Source organism: Lodderomyces elongisporus, chromosome 6, assembly GCF_030384665.1.
Source record: "Lodderomyces elongisporus chromosome 6, complete sequence".
NCBI classification, from domain to species: Eukaryota; Fungi; Ascomycota; class Pichiomycetes; order Serinales; family Debaryomycetaceae; genus Lodderomyces; species Lodderomyces elongisporus.
In genome coordinates, this window is record NC_083678.1 from 844,527 (window position 1) to 869,290 (window position 24,764).

The following is a 24,764-nucleotide window of genomic DNA, read 5'->3' on the forward strand; positions in this document are numbered from 1 at the left end:
AACCAGAAATGAGGAAATAAATATATATATATATATATCTATATAAATAATCCAGAGGTTGCAAGTGATAGATAATTGAGTGTGCTTTTATCTGGAATGAAAAAGGACAAAAAAAAGGAGAAAAAAAATCGAGAAAAAGAGGAAAAAAGTGAAAAAAAAGAAAAAAAGTGAAAAAAAAGAAAAAAAGTGAAAAAAAAGGGAAAAAAGTACACAAATAAGACAGAAAAAAAAAAGTGGAAACACAAATTTAGAAACAATATACTTTATTTTTGCTTAAATCTATTTTGTAAAAGAGTTCTTTTGTAATAGAGTTGTCTTGCAGAACAAAACAATAATCTCTCCATCAATTACCATAGACCATCAAGTCGTTGAATATGTCCTGGACACAAGCGTCGTAGTCAACTTTTTTCAAACTGTAGATTCTTTCGTAGTGAATCATACTGAGCGAGTCGAAAAACAATCTCAATTGTGCAATCAGATCCAAGTGCTTCACATTCTCCAATAGCGGGCGCAATCTTTCATCCAGGTTGGTACTATTGGGTAGTCTAATTGCATCTATTTTAAAAGTTGTGAAATCCACATTGTGAGCGATATGGTCAATAATCAGTGCCGAGTCCTTGTCTTTATTCGATTCATAGCCACTGGAGTTTACAAATAACCACGAGTTTACGTTGAATTCATCCCGACCAACTAATAATAGTTCATCTAGTAGTTTCATACCGTATAAAATCAACTGTACCTTTTCAGCAGGTATTGTATTGAGCTCCTTAACGGGTTTATCCGCCATGTAACAAATGGACACCAACTCATGAATAATAGTAGGCCAATGGGAAAGAAGATGGGCTTCACTAAACTTCAACACTACCGCCCTCAAGATTGTTGTAATCTCTATTCTGATTGGATATGGGCAATTGGAAACACTCAAAACGGTTCTTATAGTCTCAAAAATCGAATCAACACTATCAATGTAGAAATCTTCTGGTTGCACCAACAACATATAAGTGAGTCTCTTGAGAATGTTCACTTTATTCTCAACTTCAGCTGCCTCACCCCACGAGAATAGGTTTCCAGTAGCATTTGAAGACGCAGATGACATTTTGGAAAGTTTTTCTTTGAACCTAGACTTATCAGTTTGTAGCCAAATAGTCATTATTTCTAACCAATCCAAGGTCTTCACTATTGGCAGCATAAAAAAATCAGAGTCTTGAAACAAGTCATGCATCAACAGTCTCCAATGCTTACTATTATAATGAGTACCAATCAGTTTTAGCAACTCAGTAGATCCTTGAACTAGAGTGGTGACTTTCTTCACCAGCGAGCCTTTGGTAAACAATGAATGGTTCTGTATATTCACAATGAGCAGTTCGCATTTGTCTGTTTCCGGCACAATAATCAGAAAATGCGGTATCAATTCAAGTAAAACAGCAATTTGCTCATTTCCTTGCTCACTTTCTTCACTTTCAATAGAATATTTGTTCTTTTTTAATGTCAGTGTCAACACCAGCGCCAGCAGCGATGTACTGATATATTGAAGAAGAATCTTCGAAAAATACTCTGAAAGCGCTCTCTTATTTTTTGAATCAGCACTTCGTAAAGAGCTTGCCTTCAATGCCAAAATTTTGCAAATTCTTAATACATCAGGTATGACAAGCTCATACTTTGGAAACTCAACCAATACCTTGTCAAAAAAGTCAGCAGTCTGTGACCATACTTCTAATGAAGTATCTGCATCCATCAATTCATAGAATGCAACCAAAAATGCTGTCAGCTGTTTTGGTGACATCTCGGAATCTATATACGTTTTGCAATTTGGCGGAAGTTGTTGTGGGTTACACGTGGAAATAACACAATTTATCAAGCAGGGCAATGTTATTTGGGATCGTGCTCGGTCCAACACGTTCAAAAGTTTCAAAGTACCTAGCATATCGCCATGTGAAGCAACTAATGCAGTAACAACCTCTTGTTTCTCAAGGTCAAAAATTGTATCCAATACTCCTTTTGCCCTAAATTTGATATCATAAGATACATAAGTCAATGATCGGTGTGAATATGTAACCACACCCTTGAGCGGTATATCATGTTTCGCGTCCGACCAGCTCCAGATCCTGTAAAGAGTTTTGATTGCATCATGAAAAGCAATAAGCGTAGAATACAACTTGTACTCCTCACTGCTTCTCGTTGAAGGTGATTCGATTTGAAAAACACCCTGTATAACATTATTGAGAAATCCGCCACTTTCTTGGTTCTTTTCGGCTTGCTGCTGCGACTGAGCTCGCACTTTAGAGTGCATCAAGTAACCATGGCTTATTGTAAGAAGTTGTTCCAAGCCCACCAACAAAAGTCTCATTGTTGGATTAAATTCCTCGTCATCATTAAAAACTTCAAATTCAACTAATCTCTGGAAAATTCCATTTATTTTACTAACCAATGCATCATTTAAAATAAGTAATACTCCAAACATGGACTCGCCAAAGATATGAATTAGTTTCTGAAGCAAGGATAGCAACGATTCTATAGTAACAAGGTTTGATGACCTTTTGAGTGCTAGAACAAGAAATGAGATTATTGCTGGATCCCTATTTTGTTCTTCAACATGCAATAAGTTCAAATCAATATTGTGTTCTACAGAACAGTTTATAAAATGCAAAATACATCTGGCAAGCACTGGTACTGTTTCAGTAATCCTAAACTCGGCAGATAGGTCGAGATAGTGTAATGAAATCCTTAACAAATTGTCAAATAAATCTTTAAAATCCCTCTCGGTCCCCGTGATGAGCAATTGATAAACTTGAAAAAACAAAACTACGCATTTGAAATACTCTTGTCTATTCAAGGTTGAACATACTTTAACATCGAGGTTTATGAAATTGTTGTATTCCGCAACAAGTAAACCTTTGTAACTCAAGTTTTCCCATCCATTGGTCTTGATTATTGAACACAGATTGACAAGCCTTTCGTTCGAGCTGATATTATCTTTGCCAAGGTATTCACGAATGATCTTTGGATTCTGGTCGATACAAGCTTTAATGTTCCTCAAATAATATGCAAACAAAGATAAATCGTCACCTTTCGCAATTTGATTCCTCGAATTATCCATAAAATCAAAGAAAAGTGTTGGACTGATCAAAAGATTGAAGAATCTATTAGATTTGTTTCGCAATATTCTCTCCACCATCAACTCAAATGCTATTTTATTGCTGTTACTATAGGCAAGGTTTTCTTTATTCATTACATCAAAAAGAATCTCTAGTTGACGTTGCAATGCTTGATCGAGCTCGCCACCACTTGAGGTGTGTAACCAGATTGTTTCAAAAACAACAAGCTTTTCACTGGGCGAAGCTCCCAAAAAGAGTTGCGTTAAGCCTGCCTCAATCTTTCCGAAAGAAGATATCATGAGTTGCAAATCAAGCAAACATTTGATCGACTCGACTTGGAACATTGCAGGACTCGTTGAAATAAGCGATTGCCACAAATGAATAAGAATTTGCCGAGTAAATTGTTCTCTCTTGATTGCATCTGCATATTTTGATAATTGACTCCCAAGAATTCTATTGATAAAATTAAACATCTCAATTACTGTAGAGACATTCTGTGGTGCAGGTTTCAATCCGCTTATTTTGTCCAAAATAGTCATTAAAATCACTTTTTTTTCTGGTTCCTGACACATAATTCCAAGTTTTGTTGCTAGTAATTCCGAAGCTCTTTCATTTGCAATTGCGTATCCAGTCTCGCCCAAAAGCAACTTCTTTAGTCTTATCTTCACATATGCCAAGACTTGCTTGAGGGAGAATGGGCACGGCTTTGAATTTTCGTTTCCTTGTTCTATATCATCATACGATTCGTACCATTCTAAAACTGCATTTTTGAAATCTTCATCAGAAATGGAAAATTCACCATCATTTTCCTTTAAAACATCTTCGGGAACTTGACTTATAAGGTTTTCCAAAATTTCACGCATCTGATTGTTTAAAAACTGTCTTTGAAGCAAACAAGAAATTACCAAGGGAATATGAACTTTCAAGTCTTCATCCTCTTGAGTATTTAAATTGCTCATTGCAAACTCTATAAAATTGTAATCAGGCTCGCGTCCATTAACGGCAAGTTCCTTAACAATCTCTCGCCACATATAAGCTGATTGTGTTTCATCAAAAAACGTTGTAGCACTTTCCCTAACGCCAACTAGCTCCTTGCTCTGAAAAGCCACCCTCAATAACGGAGAAAATATCTTTGGTGTGAGCTCGGTACTGATTTCCCATCTATCCATTATCAAATGAGCAGCTATAGCATACCCTTCAATTCTTGTAGACGAAGAAAAGGCGGAGGAGGATGTAGTAGACAAAGTAGATAAGCTAGGCAAAGAAGTAGCATCAGAGTTAATTAATTCCAATAGCCCTGTTTCTAAAGTTTGTAGTACATTCTTTTTGAAATAAGTTTGTCGATTTTTCCCCTTCTTGTCTCCATCATGCTCGGGTCCAAGAAAATAAGTCCAGACTCTTCTGTTTAAACTCATATCCTTGCGCAAAACCAATTTGCAACATGCCATGATTAATGATTTTTTATCATTTGATGGAACTTTACTTTCAAAAATATAACTGTCTAGAGGCAATCGCGATAACAAGACATCGAAAAAGCCTCGACTAACAATTATTTCGCTTGACAGCGTGATTTCAATGCCAACAGAAAGTGCTCTGGCTAAAAGGCCAGGTTCAGGTTTAAGGCACATTAGAGCCTCTTCGCTTACTAAAGGCATACCGTCTTCCCCCTTTGTATTGGTGAAATCAGGCAAAAACCGTTCACACCATTTCAAAGCACCAACTCTTCTCTCAGGATTGGTAATGATACATAAAAAGAGACAATGCCAGAATTGAGAATCGTCAGCAATTTGTTTCTTGAAAAGCTCCAAAGTTTTGATTACTTCCTCGAATACTTCCGAAGTCTCATCCTCAAGCGCAGCCAAGAAGGAAAGAAGGATCGGCTTTGTCATCGCCCGCTCATTATTTTTGTCAAGTTTTGGAAATATTACATTTCTGAAAACGTCCAATTGCAATGGTTTTAACAGAATAGACGAATAAGAAAGTAACGGAAGAAAGCCAGGGAGCCAGATGTTGATCTCCATATTCAATCTTTTTGAACTAAGATTTTGAAAAGTAAGCTCGTATATACTCAATGCCTTTTGGTGAACACCATTGGGAAGGTTAGGAGATAAGCACAATGCTAGACAGTGGGCTACTTCATGACCCCTGGGGACATAAAATTCAGTATTGGCAGCTAGTTGCTCGACATGACCAAGCAAAACTTTTTGCAATTTCGCCAAAAATGCAATATAGTCAGCCCATTCGTCAAGAGTATCAAATGTCGCTAGCACTTTCTCCACTTGTTGAATATACTTCTTATCCTTTGCAGAGACCTTAGCTTCATTGTGTAACCTAGACATTTCCTGCTTTACTGGAAGCACAGTTTTATTTGTTTCAGGGTGCTAAATAAAATTTAGTTTTGATCAATTGGATTGATATTAGTGTGTTTATCCCTTTTTAATACTTTTCTTTTTTCTTTTTCTTTTATTTTTCTTTTTTAGAAAAAGGTAAATTATGCTGACAAATTGTTAGCCAATTTTTGCAAGTTGTTAGTGACGAATTGCTGGTGACAGATGATTGGGGATTAGATTTGTTTATGCTGTAGTGTTACGATACTACTTTGAAGAGGTTTGATCTCGCGTTTGGGGCTGGGGTATGAAAATATCGAGACCGCGAGAGAATGCAAACGTAAACGAATGAACGGAGAAACAATAATAATAAAAAAAAAAAACCTCACAGGCAAACAAGATTCAAGATTCCAAATCCTCATTTACAACATAAATATACATACATATATATATATATACATGCACTTATATACATTTTATTCTTGACATAGGAGTTCTAACTACGGACTCATTGCTGAACTTGTCTTCCCTAGTCGTAAACCTATATAGTCAGATAATCTGTTCCATTGATCCTTTTTATGTAACATTGCCAAAATAAGAACCGCGGGAAGGTGCCACACAGAACACCAGAACAACTTCTTTGCGTGGGTACCGGCGAGCGCCAATCCTTCGGATGTGGGACCTTTTTTGGAACCACTCGAATAATTGCGTTGTTGTTGCTGCCAAAACTTAAATGACCAATATGCTAGCCATCCATTAGCCAAAGCAGAGTCAAACGGGAATACCCAATCAGTAACTCCAAAATAGCTCAAGCCGAAGCAAAGTGGGAACATCAAAATAGAATACCTAAGGGCGACTCGAGCATTCAATTTAGGGTTCTCAGCAGCAGTCATAACATATCCTGCTTGCTTATATTGTTGAGCAATGCCATGAGAAAGTGCGTTGAAATGCGGAAATTGCCATGCATACAAGAGGCCAGCCAAGCACCATGCCCCAGGGTGCGCCAATGATGAAGATGCTGCCCAGCCCATAAGAGGTGGAATAGCACCGACTATAGCACCCACCCATGTGTTCAAAATAGATTTTCTTTTCATCAGTGTATAGATCCAAGCATACAATACAATGTTGAAAAACCCTAGCATTGATACCACTGGGTTAACACCAAACCATAACATGGTACACCCTACACTTCCCACCAAGGCAGCAAACGAATACGCCTGATTTGGGGTAATGAGTCCCCGAACAACTGGCCTGCCCACAGTTCGTGGCATCTGTTTATCAAACTCTGGTTCCCGTCCCATATTTATCGCATTGGCAGCACCAGAACATAAGGCTGTTCCTGAAGCCAAAAAGAATAGCTCAGCAATCGAGACACTCAATGGCGAGATGGCATAGGAACATACGCAGCTCAATGTCACCAAGACTGTCAAGTTCGGTTTTGTTAACTTTACGTACGCTCCAAGCGCTGACTTGAAGTCAGATCTTGTATCCAAAAGCGATACTGGTTTATTGGTTGGGGAAAGTCTCGCGCTTCGAGGCACCACATTGAAAGGTATAGTGCTGGTAGTTGAACTTGCACATGGATTGATAGTATTGTTGTCAGTATTATTATTATAATTATTATTGCTATTGTTATTGTTGTTATTGTTGTTATAAGTAGTAGTAGTAAAAGTAGTGCTTGTTGATTTTGTTGTTGGTGCTATTGGTGTAACCTCCGAGTGATGCTCTAGGCTTTGCGACAGCTTGGCCTCAGGTTCCTGGCAAGTCAAAACCTTTGAAGCTACATTACCCATTACCGACTGGTACCCTGACCGCAAGTCACTGTGTGTATTGGCGCCATAATTGTTTTCTTTAGCCCTTGGTGTATAAATCTTTCGGATAAGAAATTGGTTGTTGAGAAAGTTATGGTCCAATATTAGCGACTTTCTCGTATTGTTGATAAAGAAGTTAAAATTGGCGATGGTATGGAACTTGGACGAATATATTAGATATCGAGGCATTTTGTATGAGGTATCTCTTGCCTCATATATCAGAAGATAGTGCTCAGTTCCTTTTTCTTTTTCGTTTTCGTTTTCGAATGAAAAATTAAATTATGTGTCCTAATTGAACGGATGAAGGAGGTGATTTTTATGATTAGATGCGGTGCTTTGCTGATTGGTATAAATCTCAGACTTTTTTTTTTCCTAACCTGAAATAAGGAAGGAAAAAATAAAAGAAAAATTCAATTGAGAAAAAAAAAATTGAAATAAAAATATATATAATATATATATATATACATATATATATATAGAACCTAATTAGCGAGAGACTAGACGGAATACTCGAGGAAAGCCAAAATGCTCACTTACAAACTCACCGTCATGCTACAATATAATCCATCGATGTCCCCATTTTTGTTTTCTTCGTTTTCTTTTTTTTTAAAAAAAAACAAACAAAAAACAAAAAACAAAAGGTTCTAATATGTTCCTTTCATCTATATTCTTTTCTTCTTTCTTTCTTTCTTTCTTTCTTTCTTTCTTTCTTTCTCTATTATATTTAAGCTTGTATTTCCAGAGGTGTTTTCACATCCTGCAAGTCAGAATCAGCGTCGCCTTGTGTTCTCTTTTCGTTGAATTTTTTATTCTCCAATTTGTTTTCAATCAAATCATGGAACGCGACAATGGCACGCACCAATGTACTAATGTAAACAATCATCAACTCATCATTGGACTTCACAGTGAATGCAGTGGACAAGTCTCTATTCCCCGACTTGTTGCCACCGCCATTACTTCCATTTGGTCCGTTGACAGCTTGATCCAAGTTGGGTAGTAAATTAAACACGTTTTGAATTTTACCTAAAATGGTATGGTTGATTGGAAGTTTGCCAAGGTACACCTTGTCCAAGTAATTTGCAATCTCTCTCAACTTTTGATGCAACCCCAAGAGCGACTGGTAAGTCTGTGTTACCTTCAACGAGAGATTGCCTGCAGCCGGGTCCCTAATATCTCTAAGCAAATGCTCTACACCGATCTCCTCCGCCTCCTCAGCCTCTATCAGCGATGGAACATGAACAAATGTCTTTTCGGCTGCAGACCCATCATTCTTAATGTCATCGACAGCGAAATAGGCATCGGTAGGAATACCCACTTTTCTCGGCTGTACATCCACAATCAATAACAATGGGTTTGGCGTATATCTTCTAAACACATCGTTGATTTTCAAATCGGAAGGCTTGAGTTTTGGGCCGGAATGATACCATCCAATTAACTTCTCTTTGGCATTGATTTTCTTGAACATTTCACCCATGGCGTCAATATAGTTGTGATCCAAGAACCATACTCCAGGGTTTTTTTCATCCTCTTCAAAAGGAATGGCATACGAGTTTGTCACTTTAATGGTGCCACTTGAGTTGTCACCCAATATAACACCTACAACTCTTTTTTTCAGGCCCTTAGAAACTCTGTTGTAATGATCCACAACGGATAACAAAACCAAAGGCGATACTGTTACACTCTTTTCCAAGAATGTCAATTCATTCGAACTTGTAATTGCACTCAGCATTATTCTTCTGTATTTTGTTTCTTGTTTTTTGTTTTTTGTTCTTCAAATTTTCTTAATTGAATTTAGAATTCCAATTTTGGTATTTATGATATTTGTGTTGAAGCTGCGATGTCGCTCAAGACCTTTAGTTTGAGTATGGTGAACAGTGGTTGTTATTCAGCTAGTTGCCATCCATGTTAATCAACGTTAGTGAGTGATGTGTGTTTGAGCGCGAGAGACAGAGAAATAGACACAGTGTAAGATAACTAAAAACGCTTGTCGCAAAATCAGCATCAGAACCACGACACAAGAGCATTGTTTACGCCACTTACAGTGGGGCACCACAGTCTTTCTTCTAGCAAAGTCTACAGTATAGATGTTTTAAAGTGATAGCGATACCCCATCTCAAGTTCGCTAGATTGTCACTAACAATTTTGCAAAACAGAACATCATAGCAGAACATCACCTCAGGTTATCCGCTTCAATCTACCTTTCGATTTTAATTTGTTTGGGTTTCTTTTATTTTATTTTATTTTATTTTATTTTATTTTATTTTATTTTATTTTATTTTATTTTATTTTATTTTATTTTATTTTATTTTACTTTACTTTACTTTGTTCTGTTCTGTTTTGTTGTGCACTGTTCTGCTTCAATTAGATTCATTCCTTTTCATTCTTTTTTTTATTATTCCTTTTTTTTTTTAATTATTTTCAACATTCAAAATGTATGGCCAGATTGTTATTGGCCCGCCAGGTGCAGGTAAGTCAACATACTGTTACGGACTGTTCCAGTTTCTTTCGGCTATTGGAAGAAAACTGTGCATAATCAACCTTGATCCAGCAAATGATCGATTGCCTTACCCCTGTGCTTTAGATATAAGGGATTATATGGATTTGGATGAGATAATGGAGGACTTGAATTTGGGTCCCAATGGAGGCTTGATGTATGCGATGGAGCTGTTGCTTGCGAATAGCATTGAAGAATTCATTACAAAAGTGAGGCAGCTTGCAGATGACAAAAACTACTTGATTTTTGATTGCCCTGGGCAGATCGAGTTATTTACACACCATAGTGCTCTTTATAAGGTATTCAAAGCGCTCACACTGCAGCTCAGATTACGTTTATGTGTTGTTTCGTTAATTGACTCGATCTACTTGACGAGTCCCTCACAATATGTCTCGATTTTGTTATTGAGTCTACGGTCTATGCTCCAACTTGACTTGCCACATGTCAATGTTATCAGCAAGATTGACAAGTTAAAGAGTTATGGTGAACTACCTTTCCGCCTTGAATATTACACCGAGGTGCAGGACTTGCACTACCTTACGCCCCATTTGATCAATGAATCAAACTCGATCTTGGGACAAAACTATGTCAAATTAACTGAAATGATAGCAGAGTTGGTTGAGGAGTACCATTTAGTGTCCTTTGAGGTTCTATCGATTGAAGATAAGCGAAGTATGATCAACTTGTTAACCCTCATCGATAAAGCCACCGGCTACAGTTTTGGGAGTGAGATTGGAGGTGACTCAATTTGGAGTGAAGCTGTACGACAGGGTGGGTTTGCACCCACCGGATATCAGGATGTGGATATCCACGAAAGATGGATTGATCAAAAGGATCTCTACGATGCAAAAGAACGTGAATTGGAGAAAGAGTTGCGAGAGAATGGAGCAGATTCGGTAGATGACGTTGACGAAGAGCTCGGCTTTGGTGAGGAATATTGATAAAAGAGGGGATGAATGAAAGATGGGTGAAAAATGGGTGAGAAAGGGGGAATCTAAGAGAGATGAGGCATTAAATGTAAAAGATATGGCGAGAGGAAGGAGGTAACTTATATGTATATATATATAAGATGTATAGTGGTGATGGAATGCTAGAGAAGGTTCAGATGAGAAACTTTCAATTAGGGCATAGTTTGTAATCGTACTGCATATAGACCGCGCATAAGATGAGAAAGAGACCTTTATGGTATTTTTATCACGAGTAAGCTTATTATGCACCAGCAGAATGTAAGATCCTTTACCAAGCTCTACAATTAGTTTACTATTATTTTGCTTAGTCTAAGATGCTGCAGTTGACAAAGAATCATAATGAAACAGACAAGACAAACAAGACAGACAAGACAGAGCTCAATGAACTTCTTCAACAGCTAGATGTCACAATAAAGAATTTGGAGTCAAAACGACTGCACTTGAAAGAGCAGTTGCACCAGGCAAGATTGTCTAATGGTCATGATAACAAGAAAGACGTTGACACCAATACAGTGGCACGTAAAATCAACGATGCTCGTGATTTGGAGGGGTTGGAAAAATTGATTGAGCAGTTTGATTCCAAGATTGATCAAGCGTATAGTACCAGGGATAATTTGGCCAAGCTTGGGCAATTGCTGCAACTTGACGAAGTAAAGAGTCAAGACAAGTTGAATGAAGAGGGTTTGCCTTTTATGGATATCCAAGAGGAAGTTGACGAAGACGGCAATGTGATTAGTGCTAAAGTCAATGAAAAAGTGGTTGACATTCATAAGGATTCAAATAGACAGGTAAATGATAACGTTAAGGAGAACATAAACAAGAACATAAACAGAAACATAAACAAGAATGTAGAGGAGAGGACTTCAACAAAAGCCGCTACCTTAGCTAGTCAATTTTCTAACAACAAGAAGAATGACAGCAATGACTTTGCTTCAGATGACGAGTTACAATTACTTTTACGAGATATGGAGTTGACTTCGCGTCAACCCAATCACCAGATACTGGATATAGATCAGGATGAGCTTTTGGAGAAGATCGACAAGTTGGCAATCTCTCCGCAAGAAAAGTTTGATTTGAAGAGAATCTGTCTTGATGCATATAGAAACATTGAGGATGAATCTGATCACTTTAAGAAAGACGCTGCTATAAAATCCACCAGAGAACACGGTACTGTATCTGGAAGTCTGTATCCTACTCCTGCTATAAGTCGAGAAGATATGCTCGAACTTGAATTAATTGCTGACGACTTTGACCCTCAAGAGGACTACGATGAAGAGGAGGAAATGGATTATGACTTTGAAGAAGTAGAAGAAGAGGAAGAAGAAGATGAAGAAGATGAAGATGATGACTATGCTGACTCTCTTCTATATGGCCGTGGTTCTTATAAACCCAACCCCGTGCTTCCTACTGATCCCAAGTTTGCAAATGCCAATAAAATGTTGTGGCAACAAGTTGGTGCCTTGAGAAGCAAGAAGGCATTACAGGATAAGACCTTGGATAAGAAGAAGGATGAAGCTGATGGCGAAGCTCTGAAAAAAAATCAAAGGTCTGTACGATTTGCAGAGACCGTGGACGTGAAGAATGTTGAGAATATTAGCGACGCATTGCGTAACCCGCCACCAGAGCCTCGTAAGCAATCTTTGTTTAAGCAAAGTAGGATCCTGAATATAAAGGATGTTGAAAGGCAAGCAATTACTAGAAAAGTTGGAGATGTGAATGCTGAAGATGGGCATGTATCAACAATGCAAACATCTGCAACTAAGAGCATATCTCCAGTCAGTGATATCAAGGAGAATGATGGAGCAAATGAAGTTGGTCAGGAGAGTCCCGTTGTAAACAAGCCAAAATCTAGGTTCAAAGCCATGAAAGAGAAGAACAATGATCACAAGGAGCTTGATCAAGAGGGACAAGTGGTAAACGAGTCAAAGTCAAAGTCAAAGTCAAAACCAAAGTCAAGATTTAGAGCTATGAGAGAGGGTAGCCAGGAAAGTTCTAATAGGTTGAGTACCACCAATATTGGGGCTCCAAGTGCTACTTCTACATCCATTGAACTGTCTGCTGTTAATCAGAAACCATTTGAGCCTGAAAGCGAGCAGATTAGGGATACTCGATTGGACTATGCCAGTATGAATAATGACTTGGATACGATGGCGAAGGCGTATATATTGGGGATGTATGATGACGATATCAGTACAACTGGTCCGGTTGTTGAGCAGTTGGATGATTTTGAAACGCTAAATAAAATGGTTGAGGCTGGCCAGGGAAAAAGAGGAGCACAATCAGAGAAGGCGAGGTTTGGCAATGGCAGCGAAAGTTTAGATAATGACACTATAAATGAGATTGGTATGGATTACATTGATGGAGACAATATGGATATTGACGAAGAGGGAGATGATGGTAAGATCATGACAGACGATATTGTTGAACATGCATTTGATAGTGATAGTGATAGTGATAGTGATGATGACAATAATGAAGGTGGAGAGGGTAGCAAGCGGGTTGCAGCAATTGATGCAGACGAAGTCAACCTTGCCGAGGTGCTGCAGAATTACCATCGTTTGAGGCAGAAGCTTATACTGGAACAGAATGGGTTCAAGCGTGCAGCTGAGAAACGACAGGAATTTGTGCCGGTTGATGAGGATGGGAATGAAGTGAAGATGAGCCGATTCAAAGCTGGTAGATTAGTACCCTAATATTCAACAACAACAACAACAACAAGAAGAAGAAGAAGAAGAAAAACAAATAAAAAACAATGTGCATTTCGAGCTAATAAATCCGCTTAGTGCCGAATGACCAATTTACTTCTTTTGCATTTATAGATACATATGTATATGTATAGGGAAAGAGAGAGATACAAAAAAACAAAAGAAAAGAAAAGAAAAGAAAAGAAAAGATGGGGTGGGAACATACTGCCTGTAGATATGAGTTATGAGCTATTGAGTTGAGGCCGGAGTTGAAGTCTTTGTCGGAGTCTGTGTCTTTGTCGGAGTTTGGGTGTGATTAGTAGAATAAAGAAAAATTTCAAGTTGCAGTTGCTAGCACAAAAAAAAAAAAAAAAGAATAGAGAGAGAGAGGAAAAAAGGAGTGTTTACCCGTGGAAACCTGCATAGCTTCACATCTCTCTGCACACTTTCGCAGCCAGGAAGAAAAACAAAGGCAAAGTAAAGTAAAGTAAAGTAAAGTAGAGTAAAAACAGAGTAAAATAAACTATAACCAGGACTGAGCAGAAACTTGGAAAATAAAAAATAAAAAATAGAACTAAAAGAGGTGGAATTTCGGTTTCCAGCATCAATCATGCAGTATTCCATATATTACTTTGTATCATCAAGTTATATATTGTGTTTTGAAATTTGTAAAATTTTTCACAAGGTTTTCACAGGTGATATACTGCACTCCACGTTTTTATTCATTTTTTTTAATTGCTCAACCCCACAATGGACGTTGATGGTAAGGTTTCTTTTCTATTTTTTTTTTTTAATGTTGTAATTATCTTGAATCTGATTGTTCTTTCAGTTTTAGTTTTGTTTTGGAGTAATATAGATTCATCCATTAATTAAATAAAGAAAATAAACAAATTAGAAAGAGAAAAGGGTTCCACTGAAGTTTAGAAACATGATTGTGAAAAAGTGTCACTTGGCAAAAATAAAACTTTTCTCTAATCTTTTCTTTTCTTGGTGATTCATTCATCAAAGTTGTTTTCGGAATCTATGGAGCAATAGGATACAAAACGAAAAAATAAAAAAACTTGAATAACAAGAACAAGAACAAGAACAAGCTCAGAAACAGATGTTTACTTACTTATTTATTCACTTTAGTTTTTGTAACTACGTGGAGTTTGGGGCCGCAAAGAGAGAAAGACAGAGAGAGAGAGAGAGAGAGAGAGAAAGAGAGAGTCTGAAGAAGATCAGGGAAGTCTGCTAGTGATGGGGAACAGTTGACTAAAACACCTTGACCAAAATTTCTTGTATCACTCTATTTGTGTATATATATATATATATATTTATATCTATATATAGATATGTGCTTGTGTGTGTATGTGTGTGTTCTTAAGCCTCAGGCTTTATAAACCGTTGTTGATGTGAATTGTTAGTTGCTTAATAAGGTAAAGCTTAGTGTAAGGAACAGTTGTTAAACAAAATATTAAACAAATGTTAAACATATGGTCTACCGTTGTATAATCGCTTGATTTTAACAGCTTTCTCTGTTCTGGGTCTCCATCACTCACTTAGTTTCCCCTCCTTTAGCATCTCACTATTATTGTTACTACTATTACTATTACAATTACAATTTATATTTATTTTATTTTATTTATTTTATTTTTTGTTGAGCAAAAAAAATAAAATTTAATTATTTATTTATTTTCTTTATTTTCTTCTATTTGCATTCGCTGCAATAGTTATCGCTTGCTTTTGCATCGTTTTTTCTCTGTTGTACAAACCAACCAACCAGCAGAAAAAAAATAAGCCCTGTAACCCATGTTTTTTATTTAATTTTTGAGGAGGGGGGGAGGGTGTTATTGAGATAAAGTTTTCTGATCAAAGATCAAAGAGTAATTGAGTAATGGTACTATTATGTACAAAAGAATTGATTATATTACCAACAAATACTAATAATAATAATAAGGTATTGAAACTGAAATTGGAGGGTACCAAAGGGCAAGATGATCATCAAATTAACTTTAGAATTGGATGATGGGTGCGTTGGTGCGTGGGGGGTGGGAGGTGGCGGGAAGAGAGAGAGGGTGTGTCGGAAACTAAGGCAAGATATGGAGAACTCCGGGTATTGGTCGGAGAATATGCACTTTAGAACTGTGTGCTAATTATATAATACATTGCAATGCTACCATATTACTACAAACACAAACACCTTACACCTTACACCTTACACTTGTACATGTATTCTGCTTTTGTGCAAAGTTTTGCAGAATTGCAAAAGACTAAAATTTTACAAGAACCGACGAATAAGAAAAGAGCAAAAAGCACCAGAGGAATCAGAGACAGCAACAGCTGTTGTACTTTTCCTCTATTACAATTAAAAAGAAAGAAAGAAAAAAAATTTAAAATGTGGAGAGGTTGCATGACTTTTTCTGCCGGTGTCACTGTTCCAGAGCCAATGAATATCCTGCCACCCAGCTTCAACTCTGTGCCGAGAATAGGATATTTCTTATGCAACACCTGTTTCTTCCTACACATTTTCTCTAACCACAACAGAGCTCAAAAAAAAAAAGGAGAAATCAGGTGTGAAATATCAACTGATGGTTGCAGAGGGTCCAAAAAAGAAAAAAAGAAGAAAAAGGGATAAAAAGAAAAGAAAAATATCTCTAGTGTTGTTAGTTGACTGGGGGGTAAGGGTAGTAGTACTAGTAGTAGTTTTGGTCAAAATAATATCCTACGAAGAAGATGAAAAAAAAATAAAAAAATAACATATTTCTTCTTGTCTCTTTCTTCAGTTCTGTTCATTCACAATCTCCTGAACCTCTCCCCCCCCCCCCCCCCCCCCGCCCACCGGAGCTAAAGACAAAATACAGATTTCCAAGTGTCAATTGTAGTCTATTGTTTGATCATTTTTTGTTTTTGTCCAACTTTTGTTCCTCCAAACAAAAACCTATATATATATATACAGGAGTATTGAAAAAGACAAAGGAAATTGATTTAATGAAACAGAACCAAACAGAACAAAAAAAAAGTGTTTTCTTTCTTTGTAATTTTTTTCATAAATGGTATTGGTTGTTGTTGGTTCTGTTCAGTGTTGAGAAAACTCCGACGGTTTCCTAATTCAATGCACAATGGGTTACTTCTGCAGTAGGGAAACCACCCCCACCATAGACGTCTATAACTATAGCTAAAGTCAAGCAAAATATACCTACTACGTGTCTGTTACTGCTATTGCTACTGTAACTGTTACTAAAACTGTAAAGGCCAGAAAGACTCTACAAACTCAAGTATTGGATAACCTTTACTATTTGGCAAATCAGCACTCATCATTATCTTTCTGCAATAAAGTATATCTGATTCGTATTAAGAAAATTAAATTGAATTAAAAAATAATATAAAAAAAATAAAAAAAATATAATATAATTTAAAAAAAGATTTGGTGGGTAAACAAAAAAAAAATACAACAAAAAACAAAAAAACAAAAAAACAAAAGTGTCTCTGTCTCTGTGTGTGTGTGCGTATATACAGTACTCGCACATTTGGCCAGACAAAAATAAAAAATATAAAAAATAAAAATAAAAAATACACATACACATACACATACACAAACTGTTGTGCAAAACACCCAATTAGCCAACCAATCCTCCATTTTTCAATTTTTTTTTTTATTCCAACTATTTTTTAATATTGCATTGTAAAAACTCCCCCGTCAAATCTGTTTATATATATATAAGTATATATAAGTATATATATATCAGCAGATCTCCACATATTTCGTTGTTTTCTTTTTTCCTCCTTCTTTTTCCATTTCAAATTCAACTTCAACTTCAACTTTGATCTCTGGTATTTCTCATCTACTCTTTTTTTATTTTTATTTTTTTTTTCCTTCTTCTACTCCTCATAGAAACTCACTATTTAAATAAACGCCAGCAAAGTTCCACATCCCATCTATTCATTTCCTTTGACTTTGGCTACACAATATACTAAAAGCTGAAGAAAACTATACAAAAGACTAGGATTTTGATCAACACTACATATATACATATATATATATATATACTCCAATTGCATTAAACTTCCTTTACCTTTAACTCCACCACTACTACTATTACTACTATTCACAAATTAAATCCAAAAAAAAAAACACTCTTAATTCCATCACAATGTCCGCAATCTTGAAACAAAGAGTAAGATATGCTCCATACTTGAAGAAATTGAGAACTGGCGAACAGTGTATCGACTTGTTCAAGAATGGTCAATACCTCGGCTGGTCCGGTTTCACTGGTGTTGGTGCTCCAAAAGTCATTCCAACTGCCTTGGTGGATCACGTTGAGAAAAACAACTTGCAAGGTAAACTCGCATTCAACTTGTTTGTTGGTGCCAGTGCCGGCCCCGAGGAATCCAGATGGGCCAACAACAATATGATTTTGTCCAGATCACCACATCAGGTTGGTAAACCAATTGCCGCAGCCATCAATGATGGAAGAACCCAATTCTTTGACAAGCACTTGTCCATGTTCCCACAAGACTTGACCTACGGCTACTACACCAGATTCAAGGAAAACGGCTCCAACTTGGACTACACCATTATCGAGGCCACCGCAATCTTGGAAGACGGTTCCATTATCCCTGGTCCAGCTGTTGGTGCATCGCCAGAAATGTTGTCCGTCTCTGACAAGATTATCATTGAGGTTAACACCAAGACACCTTCATTCGAAGGTATCCACGACATTGACATGCCAGTCAACCCTCCACACAGACAACCATACCCACACACCTCGGCAGACTACAGAGTTGGCCAGATCTCCATCCCAGTTGACCCCGAAAAGGTTGTTGCCATTGTCGAAAGTACCACTGGAGACGTTGTGCCACCAAACACTGCAAGTGACGAACAATCCAAGGCCATTGCCAACCACTTGATTGAATTCTTGGAACACGAGGTGAAATTGGGAAGATTGCCAGCCAATTTGCACCCATTGCAATCCGGTATCGGAAACATTGCCAATGCCGTTGTTGAAGGCTTGGCCTCTTCAAACTTTAAAAACTTGAATGTCTGGACCGAGGTCTTGCAAGACTCCTTTTTGGACTTTTTCGAGAGTGGATCGTTGGATTTTGCTACTGCTACCTCAATCAGATTAACCGAAGAAGGTTTCAAGAAGTTTTACGCCAACTGGGACACCTACTCAAAGAAGTTGTGTCTTAGATCACAAGTTGTCTCCAACTCACCCGAGATTATCAGAAGATTGGGTGTTATCGCAATGAATACCCCCGTTGAAGTTGACATTTACGGCCACGCAAACTCCACCAACGTTATGGGTTCAAGAATGTTGAATGGTTTGGGTGGTTCCGCCGATTTCTTGAGAAATGCTAAATTGTCCATCATGCACACCCCATCAGCCAGACCATCTAAAATAGACCCAACCGGTGTCTCTTGTATAGTGCCAATGGCTCCACACGTGGACCAAACAGAGCACGACTTGGATGTTGTTGTTACCGAACAAGGATTGGCCGACTTGAGAGGCTTGTCACCAAAGGTTAGAGCCGAAGTTATTATCGACAAGTGTGCTCACCCAGACTACAAGCCACAATTGCAAGATTACTTGGAAAGAGCCATCTTTTACTGTACAAAGAAGAAGACCTTGCACGAACCACAGATTTTGAAGGATGTGTTTAAGATGCACTTGAACTTCCAAGAAAATGGAACCATGAAGTTGGACTCTTGGGATGTAAAGTTCTAGTTGCTAAAAAAAAGAAAGTACAAAAAAAAAAAAAATGAAAAAAAATTAAAAAAATAAGAATAAAATTTGTGAAACCTGCATCACTTGTCTTCAACCCACCTCACTTGCTATATAGATTAATCTTTTATTTATTCCAGATATATCCAATTTGTTTTTTTTTTTTTACATAATCTTGCTGTAGAACACGAGACGCCTCTTCCTTTTATATATGTGTATATATATATATTTATATATAAAGTATGACAAGTACAATATTGACGGATCATTTGTAAAATCACACCTCTATATATCACTCCATGCAGTTACAGAAGCCTCATGCGTTTCATCAATCCTCGATTTTTATGTAATAACAGCCATTACTAGTCTTAACATCATGAGGGTGTTGGTGTATGCAAAAAGGAAAAGATGAAAAATAGAACAAAAAAGTGCAAAAAAGTGCAAAAAAGAAGATGGTACTTTCTTGCCTTCCCCCTCCTCTCATCCCCCACGAACAAAAAACACAAATTACGCGCCTAATATATCCTACACTTGTAACAGTAAAAAACAAAAAAACAAAAAAACAAAAAAACAAAAAAACAAAACAGGAAAAAAAAAAAGAAAGGAATTCAATTTCCACACATACATTTACATAAATTCACCTAGATGGTGAAGTCCGAGACTTGCAGTGCAAATTGACTGAAGCAAATATCAAATAAGAAACGAGATCCCATAAAATGATACTAGAAGAGGAAGAATTTGATGATACCATTGACTATGAGTCGCCAGAAAAAAAAGTTACTAACGTGCTGAGGAGAACCCTTAATGGTAAACCAGTAACTTTTTCAAAATTTCGAGCAAACCCAGAACGCACGGATGAACACTTGCCATCAAAGAATGCTGAATTTCGTGACAACTCTGCTCGAGGGTCTATTTATGATAGTCCGCGACGAGTAAATGATAATCGCGGGAGCAGCGTGCTACTATTGGAGAAATCGCCGCCTAATCTAAAGTTTAACAAAGCAATGGATTCAAGATCATCGTCAAAGATGAAACCTCTGCAAATTACCATCGACAAACAAAACACAGATGAAAACATAAATGAAAGCTTTAATAAAAACATCCAGGAAGCATCTCCAAAACTAACAAAAAATGGGAGTGCATCAGACGATGGACAGCTTGTAACTTATCCCGAAGAAAGGCTGGGGACTGACTCAGCAATACGAAAGGATCTAATTACACTTAATGCAGATGATTCCTTAGCAAACAAAAATCGTCGAGATAAAGATAAAGAAGAAGAAGATTTATTTTCAAAAAACAGAGATTCGAGATCGCCCTCGCTCCATCGAATAGGAGATGGATTGAACTCATCTTTCGAGGACGAGTCACCAACTCGCTTATCTGCCTCAAGATCAAAGAGATCTCTTCTAGATCGAATAGATAGTACAATTGAACAGCTCAATTACAGTAATAACAACACGAGGGATCAAGAAGAGTTTGCCAATCTTGAAAAATTGCTGCCGGAGGCCGAGGCAGAGGCAGAGACCGAGACCGAGACCAGGATCGTAACCGAGAAGGAGAATTTCCATATTGAAGCAGACCCAATAGTTGAAGCAGAAAGCCAACCTAAGCTGTTATTGGATGGCGAAGAATTAGAGTGGACGCCGCATCGTGATCACCACATGCATCACCCGAAACAACCTCGACAACAACTGCGACAACAACTGTCGCAGATACTGCTGATTATACATAATGAACTTGATCCTAGTACATCTATTCATCACGATTCATTGGCCAAATCAACACCGCTTAGACTGGGACCTGAAACTACCCTCGAACGTACGCTTGCAACGGGAAAAGATGAAGCTCAACGTGATTTGCTTAAAGACCTGTTGTATTGGACAACTCTGCAATGGATGAAGCTTGAGAAAGTTGTTCGCCTGCGGCTGATTCAACGCGATGAAGCAATCAACAGCGAGCTTCTATTGAAAGAATTGCGTTGCAAGAATAAATCTGAATTGAAGAGCCGCTACGATTTCTTGCAACACTACTTAAAGCATCATACGCAAAGATCACGATTCAAGAAAGAGCGAAGCGCTCGATAACTGAAAGTAGAACAAAGAATAGAAGCAGAAGAAGAAGAAGAAGAAGAAGAAGAAGAAGAAGAAGTAGAAGAAGAAATAAAAAGATAAAGAGAACAAACAAGTTAAAATGCATACTGCAAACCCTATAAAACTTTAGAGAGCACTTGGTTCAATTTCTCATTGGGAGCGGCGCCTTTTTTAAGCTCAGCATCTGCATCACTGCGTATACTAGTGACTTTTCTCTGTTTAAAATTTCGTCTCAACTCTTCCTCTACACCTTCTCCCTTGCTAGAGCCTTCACTGGATGTCCCTCGCTTCTTTTGGATGTTTGAAATGAGTTTTGCCTTTTCAACGTTATTCACAAATGTCTTGTTGAATTTGTTTTGTTGCGAAATCTCCAATGCTAGTCTTGCTTGTCTTGCTTCATTTTCTTGGGCCATTTGTTGGGTGAGGTCAAGCCACTTGAAGCCTTTTAAATACTTGATATTCATCACATCGTCGTAGTAGTATGATGTTTTCTTACCTCCCAATTTGTTCCCATTAAGAGTTGCTGCACAAAGCTTTGCATCTTTTTTACTCACAAACTCAATCCAACCTTCTGTAAACTTCTTCTTCTTGTTTCCTCCGTATTTCACTCTCTTGTGGTATGCTGATGGGTCCTCGGGTTTCAAAAACAAACGATCAACGGGACCAAACCTTGTCAAGATGGAACGCAATTTCTGCGGTTTCATGTAGGGTGGGATTTGAGATATGTAGCATACACCGGTCCTCTTTATTCGTTTTTGTTCTTTTTCTAGTTCTTTTGCCGAAAGGTTTTTCAATTTCTTGCTTTTGCTCTTATCCCTACCACGATGGATTTTTTCCAGTGAAGAATTTAAATTCTCATCGTGGAACTCGGTATTTTCTTCGGAATCATGGATGTTATTCTCCTCTTTTCCTGAATCTGCTTGCAGGTGTTTAGATTCGGGTCTGTTATGCAAGTCTTTAAATTTCTCCACATCATTTTCTATATCTTCTTCGTCATCGTCATCATCATCATCTTCTTCTTCTCCTCCAACTTCTTCTTCTTCTTCATCATCATCATCATCATCATCATTTCCATCACTTCTTGAAACACTTTTGCTCTGAGTTTTTGGTTTTACTGCGAGAACATTTTGAAAACCAGTTACTTCGTCCTCAGACTCGAAATCACTGTCGTGGTTATCCTGAACTTTGAGGTTTTTGGAGCCCATATTGCTTTTACTGTTGATGTTTTTTTTTGTCCTTTTTCTTTCTTTCCTTCTTTCCTTTTATGAGATTCTGAAAAAGAACGAGAGATGATGTTAAAGATGAGGTAGAGGAAGCGCGAGACAAACTCAAGCAACAGGGATGTGGCTCTAGATTAAACTTTCGCTTGTTCACTGTGCTACCAATTGTATGCAATTACCAATATTTTTTCTCTCTCTCTCTCTCCCTTTTTTCTCCTTCTCTCCCTCCCTGTTTCGATCTTTTCCCCTTCAACCACAATCATCCTGGATTTCACAATGCAAATATCAAGAGTATAACTCAACAAGGAAGAAAAGTGTACAAAGTTAATAAAGAAAAAAAAAATTATTCGAATTTTATTATTTAATTACTATATAACGTACAAAGCATTAACAGGATGATGGTAAAAGAAAGCTAATGTTTAACTTTACTTTTTGGTTTCTTCAGTACCAGCTTTGGCACCTTCAGTGGCACCGCCAACAGCGTTTGAAACGTACTCAGCAGCTTCGGTAAGCTTCTCCTTAGCGGCTTCAACGTATTCTTGAGCAGTCTCAGTGAGTGATTGGCCTTCACCTTGAGCAGCATTGGCATTCTTCTTTGCGACATTAGAAGCATCTTCTCTGCCTTCAGAGAAGCCGTCAGCAACCTTTTGTGTGAATGACTTTTCTTGGTTTGGTTCAACCTTACGGCCAGCGGTGTCCAAAGCGTCAGTGACAGACTCCTTACCCTTCTCCAAGGTGGATTTTTCGCTTTGTGGGGTCAATTTCTCTTCAACTTTGTCGGAAAAGTCTTTTCTACCTAAGTCTGACATATTTATTATATTAAGTTGGTGGTTATGTAAATATTAGTGTTTGTTTTATTTTCAATTGATGTAAACTAAAGTTAACTCGAATTGAATTTGTTTGAATTGAGAAAAGGAAAGGAAAGAAAAGGTAAAAGAAAAGGTTGCTAAAACTCAAGAGAAATTGGTCCAATTCGCCCCCCTATTTATACCCCAGAGATTCGACAGCACATATCCTCGAACCTGTGGCGTGTACTACTCTAATTTTTTTGTATTTTTGTTGTTCTTAGTGTTGTTCTTAGTGTTGTTGTTGTTGTTTTTTGTTAAGGTTGCTATCAACCTGTTCTGGTCCCTAGTAAGTTGCTTCAAAGTGCTTGGTGGTACTTTAGCGATATGCGTATCAATGCTCTTTTGCCGGATTTGGAACCGCTGCCCTAATCTTTCTTTTTTTTTTGTTATGTTTCGTCTCCACAGTAATAGCAATTGTAATAGCAATATTGTAATGGTAATAGCAACAATAGCAACATTAGCAAACAGCAAATAGCTGATAATTAAATTATCACAACAAACATCACAGACTACAGTCCCCAAATGTAAAAAGTAAAATAAATAATAAAATAAATAATAAAAAAAATAAAAATAAAAATTAAGTAAAAAAAAAGAAAAAGAAAATTACGTCAAGAGGGGAATTGGGAAAGGTGAAATGGAAAATCGCTAGAAAACAAGGTAGATGAAAGAGGGGACATGGAGAACAATTGGTCCTCAAAAGAGTTGATGAGTTCCTTCGCATGAGATTTCGTAATCAACTTTAATAAAGTTCTATTGCTTTGTTTGGTCTGGTCCAAGTTTCAACATTTAGCCTAAACACCGAGTTTCAAGGATAAAAGGCTAAAAAAAAAATGAAAATAAGGATTAGATTTCAAAGAAAAAAAGTAGCAACATTGTCTTGTCTTCCAAGTATGATGTCACGTGTTGACTTATATACAGGAACTTCTATTTGCTTCTCCTTCCTTCCTTCCTCCTTCCTCGTTCACGCTGTCCATCAACTCTCAAAGCTTTTCTCTATCCCTTGCGCAAATGTAATCTCTGTTAAAAGTAAAGAGAGAGAGAGAAATAAAAAATTATATAATTTTAAGTCACGTGATTTTATTACGTGTTTTGTTGGCACGTGAATGTTAGCAAGTGAATGTATTTGGAAAAACTGACTACTGGGTGCGTCGGAAGGCACAAGCGAGGTCGTGTTGAGCTCAAGTAGATAAACCACCCAAGTAGAAAGAATAAAATAGCCACCAGGTACACCATTACCATTAAAAGGTCGCCAAAGTCTATAAGTCTATAAGTCTATAAGTCTATAAAAGTATCGAGATATTGGTCTACCATCCGACTAATACAAATTGCACTCACTCAAGTACTATCTATTGTCTTGTAGGCTTCTTATACCTTAATTATTTTTTCTTCTCTCCTTACTTTTATTTTTAAATTGGAATTTCTATATTTAATTTTCTGGCTTTTTGATTCTTTTATTTGAAAGGTTTTCGCACCAATTTCATGACAGACCCGAAAAACTATAACCGAAATATATATTGAAACA

General features: G+C 37.3%; 9 protein-coding genes across 9 annotated transcripts; 4 read left to right on the forward strand and 5 right to left on the reverse strand. All coding sequences in view use genetic code 12, as the record gives it.

The window, feature by feature from the left end:
* Nucleotides 1-343: 343 nt before the first annotated feature.
* On the reverse strand, nt 344-5,867 carry PVL30_004791 (uncharacterized protein; the record flags this gene model as incomplete). Its single annotated transcript, XM_001524890.2, has 2 exons — nt 344-5,476; nt 5,862-5,867. 2 exons carry the CDS (start codon nt 5,865-5,867, stop codon nt 344-346), a joined length of 5,139 nt encoding a protein of 1,712 aa, XP_001524940.2.
* Nucleotides 5,868-5,922: 55 nt separating this feature from the next.
* On the reverse strand, nt 5,923-7,422 carry COX10 (Protoheme IX farnesyltransferase, mitochondrial; the record flags this gene model as incomplete). Its single annotated transcript, XM_001524891.2, has 1 exon — nt 5,923-7,422. The coding sequence occupies one exon, from the start codon at nt 7,420-7,422 to the stop codon at nt 5,923-5,925; it is 1,500 nt and encodes a 499-aa protein (XP_001524941.2).
* A 535-nt stretch (nt 7,423-7,957) lies between these two features.
* RPN8 (proteasome regulatory particle subunit) lies at nt 7,958-8,962 on the reverse strand (the record flags this gene model as incomplete). The annotated part of the gene is made up of 1 exon (XM_001524892.2): nt 7,958-8,962. One exon carries the CDS (start codon nt 8,960-8,962, stop codon nt 7,958-7,960), a length of 1,005 nt encoding a protein of 334 aa, XP_001524942.2.
* Nucleotides 8,963-9,663: 701 nt separating this feature from the next.
* Nucleotides 9,664-10,668, forward strand: PVL30_004794 (uncharacterized protein; the record flags this gene model as incomplete). Its single annotated transcript, XM_001524893.2, has 1 exon — nt 9,664-10,668. The coding sequence occupies one exon, from the start codon at nt 9,664-9,666 to the stop codon at nt 10,666-10,668; it is 1,005 nt and encodes a 334-aa protein (XP_001524943.2).
* Nucleotides 10,669-11,009: 341 nt separating this feature from the next.
* PVL30_004795 (uncharacterized protein) lies at nt 11,010-13,388 on the forward strand (the record flags this gene model as incomplete). The annotated part of the gene is made up of 1 exon (XM_061119619.1): nt 11,010-13,388. The coding sequence occupies one exon, from the start codon at nt 11,010-11,012 to the stop codon at nt 13,386-13,388; it is 2,379 nt and encodes a 792-aa protein (XP_060975602.1).
* A 4,124-nt stretch (nt 13,389-17,512) lies between these two features.
* On the forward strand, nt 17,513-19,087 carry ACH1 (acetyl-CoA hydrolase; the record flags this gene model as incomplete). The annotated part of the gene is made up of 1 exon (XM_001524894.2): nt 17,513-19,087. One exon carries the CDS (start codon nt 17,513-17,515, stop codon nt 19,085-19,087), a length of 1,575 nt encoding a protein of 524 aa, XP_001524944.2.
* Nucleotides 19,088-19,800: 713 nt separating this feature from the next.
* On the forward strand, nt 19,801-21,168 carry PVL30_004797 (uncharacterized protein; the record flags this gene model as incomplete). The annotated part of the gene is made up of 1 exon (XM_001524895.2): nt 19,801-21,168. The coding sequence occupies one exon, from the start codon at nt 19,801-19,803 to the stop codon at nt 21,166-21,168; it is 1,368 nt and encodes a 455-aa protein (XP_001524945.2).
* Nucleotides 21,169-21,290: 122 nt separating this feature from the next.
* Nucleotides 21,291-22,379, reverse strand: ESF2 (RNA-binding ATPase activator esf2; the record flags this gene model as incomplete). Its single annotated transcript, XM_001524896.2, has 1 exon — nt 21,291-22,379. One exon carries the CDS (start codon nt 22,377-22,379, stop codon nt 21,291-21,293), a length of 1,089 nt encoding a protein of 362 aa, XP_001524946.2.
* Nucleotides 22,380-22,819: 440 nt separating this feature from the next.
* HSP12 (lipid-binding protein hsp12) lies at nt 22,820-23,203 on the reverse strand (the record flags this gene model as incomplete). The annotated part of the gene is made up of 1 exon (XM_001524897.1): nt 22,820-23,203. The coding sequence occupies one exon, from the start codon at nt 23,201-23,203 to the stop codon at nt 22,820-22,822; it is 384 nt and encodes a 127-aa protein (XP_001524947.1).
* Between the last annotated feature and the right edge of the window lie 1,561 nt (nt 23,204-24,764).